We start from the raw sequence: 7,907 nt of genomic DNA on the forward strand, positions 1-7,907 counted from the left end.
CTCCACTGTGCTTTTTCTCCACATTCCATATGTAAACAAAGGCCCTCTGTGCACGATTCAGTCATGACTTTATGTTTGAGAACATTTTGTCTCCTCTGGAACAACAAAAGAATGCAAATGAGCTGTATCTCGTTGCACTTCCCCTCCTGTGTCTGCTGAACACTGAGGACATGCCTGGCACGTGCCATTGGCCGGCCCTGCCTCTAGCCCTGCCCCCAGCAGAACGAGCTTTAAGCTGATTGGTGCTGCCTTTGTGTTTACATGGAAGCCTGGCCCCCTTTTCTTCACCCACTGACTCTGCCCTAATGATCAGCCAAGCTAAACTTAAGTTCCTCGACCTGCCTCCACACCGAAGTAAAGAAAGAACTCAGGGCTCTAGAAACAAAGTCCCTGCATGTTCTACTCATAACAAGAGTGGTAGTATTTTGGAGATTATTATGGGTGTTGACACCCATAAAGGTGTCCTGTACAGATTGAAGCAGCAGCAGCAGCCTCTAGCAGACTGGCTAACCGCCCTCGTCTCCCCGATCTTCCCCGCCAGGCAGCCGCAGCCCACATCGGGACAGCTCCCCATGGTGTCCCCTCGAGCTGAGACCACCCCCATCCCTGTTCCCACCCAGATCCGAAACTACCAGCGCATCAAACAGAACCTCTCCAGCAGCCCGACGACCACGCTGTACAGCTCCCCTAGGTAAGAGCCACCTCTGCTGGGTGTGACGGTGAAGAAAGTGCCTTTGCTGGACGGTCCTGACTTAACCTTTTGTAATATCTATCTTTTATTAGTAATGAAACACCTGGAACGAGTACCTGTTTGTTGATGTTAGCCTGTGACTAAGGTTTGACTCACCATTTGGGTGTGAATTTTTAGGTTAGGCAACGAAAACCCAGGCTGTTCTTTCATCAGCCATTAGGTTTCACTGACATTACATCAGCCAAGTGCCAGCTTGAGTTTGTGGCCTCCCAACATGTTGCTGGGAGGGTTTGTTGGCAGCTTTATGTGAAGATAAAGCAGATGGGAGGGCAGAGGAAGAAAGAAGAGTGGCACCTTGTTTCACAGGAAGATTAGTTGTGTTGTTCCTATTGACAGTCTGCTGCCTGAGAAACAGAACAGGAGAGGTACTGTGGGCTAATCAGCTGCATTGTATTGCAAATGTGTTCATTATTTAACAGTTGTATTGTTTTGACTTGTGTGTGGGTTTGTGTTCATCTGGTGCTCTGCTAGCTTTGCCATTAAATTCCTCCTGTGGTGATTGGAGCCCTGAAGATTAGGATTTGCTTAATGTTTCTTTGGTAGCAGCTTGTTCAGGCAACCTCTTTGCACCCATGGGAGTTTATCCTGGAGGACAGGTAGTGTCCCTCTCACCATCCGCCCCAGCTGTGCTTCTTTGTTCAGCTGTCCCACTCTCCAGCTGACACGCTTTCCCTTTGACCTATCAGAAGCCCTTCTTAATGTCTTTGTGTTGTTCTTCTCACTTTAGGGAACAAGAATGTGGCAGGCGCAACTTCTTCATGCATCTTAATTTTGCTCTGTGTCACAAATAACACCTGATACTAAGATAAAGCTGGAAACCAGAAGGTGGAAGAAGGATAATTCATGTCAAGTTTTAATGTTACTCAGCATTTACAGAGAGGTTACTAATAAGATTTTTACTTGTTACCAGTTGATTAGTGGCTCCCATTTTGTTTTGTTTTTTCAAACATCTTGCATGCACATGATAATGTGGGCAACATTACATGCATTCCTGCTGCTGGTTTCAGCTGTTCCGCTGATTGAGAGGCAACAGACCAAGAAACATAGCAATGTCCCAAACAAAGGCAAGGAAGAACACTGCGAGCCATCAACATAGATGGGAATAATGCATGTAACAAATTAAAAGAAATTGCCCTTAAATACATATTACTCAACTCTTTGAATTAGTTTCGATTCAATGATAATAGTGTTCTTGTGGCTCTGATTGACTTGTACTTGTATTTGTGACAGTCTGCATATTGACTTAATGTTTTTTTGTGATGTGTTTTTGTGTCTTCCAGGTCTGGCACAGTGAGGCGCTCCAACACTAGTCCTATGGGGTTTCCCAAGGTGGGATCGAGCTCTCCTAGCTCTGCAGACGTCCCTCAGACAGTAGGCAGGCGTCTCTCCACTGGCAGCTCTCGGCCCTACTCCCCCTCACCTCTCGGTAAGGACGCGTCCAGACATATCTCCAAGCACATCAGCTTTTTAATATAACCTTCCAGACATGAGTTGAACCAGAAGCTCACAATGCAGATAATTGTGTTTGTGTTTGCAGTGGGCACCATCCCTGAGCAGCTAGGTCACTGCTGCTGTCATCTGCAGAGCCATGAGCCTCGCAGTCGCAGCTCCTCAGGAGGTCAGTTCACGAGCAAAACTGGCTGCCCTCTACAAAGCCTGGTCACTGGGTTAACCCACATCTTACTTTGCCAACTTGTTCACTTAGATAAGATTCACCTTTGATGTCTGTTGTTGCTGAAACAGCAAATGCCTAGTTGACAAGAAAGAACAATAGAGAATAATTTGTAAATTAGCAATTGCAGGGTGTGAAAGCACCCACAAATAGCAGGTAGGATGTACCATATGGATACAAAAAAACAGAATACAAATACATACAGCCCCTTTTGAAATGGGCAGTGTTAGCATCAGCTGCACTTAGTAGTAGTTGTTTTGATTCTCTGCTGTGTGTCATGGCTTCATTATTGACAAAGTGCATGAGTCACCGTGAGCCACGGTCTTTTTAAAAGTCTCTGATGCTGCTGCTATCTTAACACTGCAGACGTCTTACAACTTCTCTGTTTGTGTCAAGAGGTTTGCTGTCATGGTGACCACTCTTCTAAAAGGGGGAAGCTACAGTGCACTGTCTGAAATGAGGCCTCAGCCAGACATAGAACAGTGCTCTGTCCCCTTTTTGGAAAGCCACACAAACAAGCAGATTTTATGACCAACACAGAGTCTCTGTGAAAAGTCTGGGTTAGTCAGGACTGTTTTGCTTTCGCTGGTCAGTAGAAACAGTGTGACAAAGCTAAAAGTGTCACTAGTAGCATTACTCCCTGCTATTTTTTCCTCGTGTACCAAGTTTAGAGCTGAACCACATCTAATTCAGTCTCTCTACCTTGTCTAGGTTCCCCCGTCCCATCCTCTCAGCTCCTGGGGGCTCGGCTGCAAAGCGCCCCCACCCTGACAGAGGTTTACCAGACTAGGCAGAAACTTCACAAGCAGTTATCAGACCCTGTTCAGCCATCCTCCTCTTCCTGTAGCCACTCCCCTCAGCTTGGCCGACCGGCCAACCTGGGCTCCTCCCCAACCAAGCTCCTGGGCACTTCCCCCCGCACGTCCGACTGGCTGCAGAAGTCCCCGCTGCCCACCATCATTGGCTCCCCAACTAAGGTGAGTGCCGGATTTAAGTGTACAGATGGTCAATACCAAAGCAACTAAAGTATCAGCTGTTAATGTTCCCCTGTTTCATCTTTTTCTTTCAGACCATTTCAGCACCATTCAAGATCCCCAAAACGCAGGCATCCTGTAACTTGATGGCACTGGCTGATAGCCCCGTGCCCACCAAGACGCTGGCAGATGCCCGGGATATCTGTGCTCACCACTACAGCCCGTACCTCACCGGACGCCCAGCTGCCCCTGAGGCCAGCAGGACCTTTGGCAGGTAGGATTCACTGAAAGAAACACATCCTCTGTCTGCCTCCTTCTCTTTCCCACAGTCTTCATCACTTTTCTTCAGCACCCATCTCATCTTCCATTTTATTCTCTTTTAGACTGATGAATGAATATCCATTGATGGCCTCCAGGTCTGGTCTAGTCATTATGGTTCATCTCTCATAAGATGGACATGATGCTGTCCCGTTTCTTTTTACATACAGTATTTATTGTACAATTGATCAGTGGTATACTCGTGTAATGATAGCCCTTAACCGTAATGAAATGTAATGTGACACTTTGGACTGGATGCAACACTTCCTGGAAATGTAATGTTATTGACGTACTTCTTTATTTATTTTGCTGGGTTTACATTGAATATTTTACTTTCACGTTGGCTACATTGACATTACATTTCAGATGCATTTCCATGCAGGCAAAGCACGTTTCTGTTTGGACCTTTGATGCTCTCACTTATGTCATGTATATTCAAACATTGTAAAAATGATGTAATTATCAAAGTCCCTGTGTGTTACTTTGACTCCCACGTGTCTTTCCCCTCTACTGTGTGACTTTGCTTTGTCTGCTATTTGACATCTATGATTTCTCTGCAGATCAGTTAGTACGGGTCGTCTGTCCGAGCAGCCAATCAGAATCACTCTGGGTGGACAGGCATATCAGGGCAGCACTGACAGTTTGAACACAGAGCGACCCATGGATACAGGTATGGGTACACAATGTTTGCCACCGGGTGCCTTACTTCAGTCATTTAGTCAGTATGTGGACTAACTAATGTCTCGTCTCGATGCTTCCATATAAAAAGTTCTGCATAAACGTGATATCAGTGATTCTGGTTCTTCATTCAGTGTACTGAAGGCAATTTTTTTATTACTATGAAGTGTCATTAAAACTGAAGTTAATACTTGATTTAAACTTCAACTTTGTATGAGAGAGAAATAAACAGTTAAATTTCCTCTTCCCAAAGCCCCTCCAGGTCCCAGCGGGCTGGCTCAGTGTGGGTCAGCGAGTCCCCGTACTGTCCTTTTCACTGTGGGTTCGCCGCCCAACAGCAGCACTCCTCCTACCTGCAGCCATCTGGGCACACGACCACGCACCACCTCAGGTGAGGACCCTCCACCTAAGCTGAGCTAGTATGCAGTCAGATGGTCTTAGTGAAGGTATTTGTCAGTCTTATTTATCTCACGACCCTCTGCTCTCCCCTCCTCGTCCTTCTCTCAGTGGGCTCCAACAGTTCGGCCGGCTCCCTGTGTTCCACCAGTGGTCGGGTCTATGTTGGATCTCCTCCAGCCATGGCCATGGGCTCCTCCCCTCCAGGAGGTTTTGTGGGTGGGCAGATTGTCCCCCACCCTGAGGGGGCACCCAGCAGCTTGCGCTACGTCCCCTATGGGACCTCCCCTCCCAGCTTGGAGGGATTCATCACATTTGAAGCCCCTGAGCTGCCTGAGGAGACCCTCATGGAGGTGAGGGAGTGTGAGGTTTCTTGTTTTGTGTCTGTTTCTCATCTTTTAGCAGGAAAATTACATCTAGAATCACTGGTATACTCTTTTAATCTTCCTTTGTTTATTACCTTTAATCTTTATAATTCCTGCTACAGCGTGAGCATACAGACACCTTAATGCACCTACGGATGATGCTTTCATTCACCGACTGTGTCCTGGAGATGGCGGCGGTTCGAGCTGGAGGGACGGAGCTTGGCGTGTCGGCGGCCTCCCTCTACCCTCCCCAGGACAGTGTGGTTGTGGACCAGATCAGCCAGCTCAGCAAAGAGTGGGGGTAAAGAATGACTCAAGTCTAGTCTGATTTTATGAAAATCTCATACAATTGATAATAGCCTGTAGTCAGAGGAGGCTCTTTGTTCACTGGTGTTGCTGCAGTGTTAAAGCTTTTCCGTCTGTCATAAATACTGTGGTTGTGCTGCCCCCTACAGGCAGGTGGAGCAGTTGGTGCTCTACATGAAGGCGGCTCAGCTCCTGGCTTCCTCCCTCCATCTGGCCAAGGCTCAGATTAAATCAGCCAAACTCAATCCTTCCACTGCCGTCAAACAGGGTAAGGACATTTCAGTCGTCTTCTGTCATTAGCTGCTTTAAACTCTGACCAGTGCATTATACTGGAAACTGTGGGTGAGAAAAGAAGCAAAATCTGCTGTTCACCCTCTTCACTAGCAGGAGAGAGTTGTAGTAGTTATGTAAAACATAGCTGTGTTATTTACTCAATATTTACTGCATATTTACTTAATAGTGATGAACATGTCACTTTGAAATACAAGTATATGGTTCTGCAAGGAATAACTAATTACCTCTCCCTGTCTTCTCTCAGTGGTGAAGAATCTGAATGAACGTTACAAAAGCTGCATCTCCCTCTGCCGGCGGTTGACTGACAAACTCAACCACTTCTTCTCTGACAAGCAGCGCTTTGTGGACGAGATCAACAGCGTCACTGCGGAGAAGCTCATCTACAATCATGCTGTGGAGATGGTGAGTCTCAGATGCACAGCACTGAAACACAAAACAAATAGACTGAAGGTATTTAGTCTTGTGTTGATTCTCATCTTTTACAGCAGGTTTTTCAAATGATATGTTAAGTAAAGTGCAGCTGTAATCCACACTGGTCAGCTCAATGTCATGTTGTGCATGTATGTGTGTGTCAGGTTCAGTCAGCAGCTCTGGATGAGATGTTCAAGCAGACAGAAGATATAGCCTACCGCTACAGCAAGGCCGCAATGCTGCTGGACGGCCTGTCCAAGATCCTGCAGGACCCCACTGACATTGACAACGTGGTCAAGTGTGAGTACAAACTCTGAGATGCACACACACTCACAGTCTTGCACAGCATTCACCATTGTTCTCATTAACGGAATTTTTTATAAGGTAGTCTGACTGTTCAATATGGGGAAAAGGCTTGTTTGATTTAAGAATTAGAATCCCACAATCTGAACGAGTGTGGAGTGTGAATGTGTTACAGAAATCCAGACTTCTGCTAATATGTGTTTGTAATGTCTTGTTTTGTGTATTTTCCCTGCAGATAAGGCCAGCGTGGACCGCAGGATCTCAGCCCTCTGCTACTGCACTGTCACACTGTATGAGTAGGAGCCCTCACATAAACACACACACACACACGCACACACACGCACACGCACACACACGCACACACACTCACACAGAGGGACCACGTCCTGAGACTGTTTGACTACCATCCTCACAAAGCCGCTGTTCCTCCTGTAGCAGTTTGAGCACTTTTCATTTGATAGGTTTCATCTGTATTTATCATTAGTTAGTTTTACTGGCTGCATCACGGACTGAACTGTGACAAGCGACTGATGCACAAATCTACAACCAAAGATGACATTGGATCCAGAAACAAAAGGCTGAAACTGGATGTGGACACAGTGCATGCACTTTCAAGTGCAGTTTTTTTTCATACGCTATAATGGTGATCCTGTTGAACCTGATCAACTTATATATATATATATATATATATATAAAAAAACTAATGTCCATCTTCAAGGATATGATTTTTTTTACCAGAAGAAAAAGAGGATGGACAGGGCTGCGAGACTGTGTGGACAAGAGACTCAAGCTGCCCATGAAGCGTTCATCTTTTTAAAATCCTGCGTACTATGTGATAACAGTGGTTATTTACTCTGTGTTTAAGTTGTTATTGTTCTTATTTATTGGTTCAGAAGAACATGGATGTTTGAGTCTCCTGCCTATCTTGAACACCTCAAGTATTGGAGTGGAAGGAAATGGAAGAAATAAGCAAACGGCTTAAGGCCGATCACTGTAACAGATCCAACTCACAGACATTATAGACTTTTACATAAAAACAAAAACTCCTGTTACAGAAACTAGACAGCCATGTGAGCAAAGGAACCTGTAGATTTGTAATTGCTTTGTTTTTATTTTTCTTGTGTTGCTAGCTCAAGCACTTTACCGTGGATTGAGAGGAGGAGAAGTCTATCTGTACAAGTTCTGAAGGTAGAAATGTGAAGCCGGGGGAACGGTTTTCTAATCACTCCTGCTTCCATCCTAAAAACTTACCTGCTCTGTGTGCATGATCAACAAGTCTACAGAATGCATACATTTCCCATAAGGCAGAGTAACCAGGGAAACTCAGGACAGCCAAGACAAATTGGCTACAGCTCAACTTTGAAGGGCCCCTACTGTTAAAGATCAACTGGATGTTTGAAAGAACCACCTTTCTCTTAATTCATTCATAGATGCAGTTG

At 45.6% G+C, this 7,907-nt stretch overlaps 1 protein-coding gene across 1 annotated transcript in view; it reads left to right on the forward strand.

Annotated features, from left to right (window-relative positions):
* ulk2 (unc-51 like autophagy activating kinase 2) overlaps window positions 1-7,154 on the forward strand; it is a 35,150-nt gene extending 27,996 nt beyond the window's left edge. The window contains exons 15-27 of the mRNA XM_041940233.1: window positions 542-691; window positions 2,032-2,177; window positions 2,289-2,369; window positions 3,135-3,400; window positions 3,493-3,671; window positions 4,276-4,385; window positions 4,647-4,784; window positions 4,901-5,142; window positions 5,277-5,455; window positions 5,610-5,728; window positions 5,999-6,156; window positions 6,330-6,465; window positions 6,704-7,154. Of these exons, the coding sequence (XP_041796167.1) occupies window positions 542-691; window positions 2,032-2,177; window positions 2,289-2,369; window positions 3,135-3,400; window positions 3,493-3,671; window positions 4,276-4,385; window positions 4,647-4,784; window positions 4,901-5,142; window positions 5,277-5,455; window positions 5,610-5,728; window positions 5,999-6,156; window positions 6,330-6,465; window positions 6,704-6,768 (1,969 nt within the window). The 3' untranslated portion in view covers window positions 6,769-7,154. The remainder of the gene's footprint in view (window positions 1-541; window positions 692-2,031; window positions 2,178-2,288; window positions 2,370-3,134; window positions 3,401-3,492; window positions 3,672-4,275; window positions 4,386-4,646; window positions 4,785-4,900; window positions 5,143-5,276; window positions 5,456-5,609; window positions 5,729-5,998; window positions 6,157-6,329; window positions 6,466-6,703) is intronic.
* The last annotated feature ends 753 nt before the right edge of the window (window positions 7,155-7,907 follow it).

Source organism: Chelmon rostratus, chromosome 7 (assembly GCF_017976325.1).
Source record: "Chelmon rostratus isolate fCheRos1 chromosome 7, fCheRos1.pri, whole genome shotgun sequence".
Classification (NCBI taxonomy): Eukaryota; Metazoa; Chordata; class Actinopteri; order Chaetodontiformes; family Chaetodontidae; genus Chelmon; species Chelmon rostratus.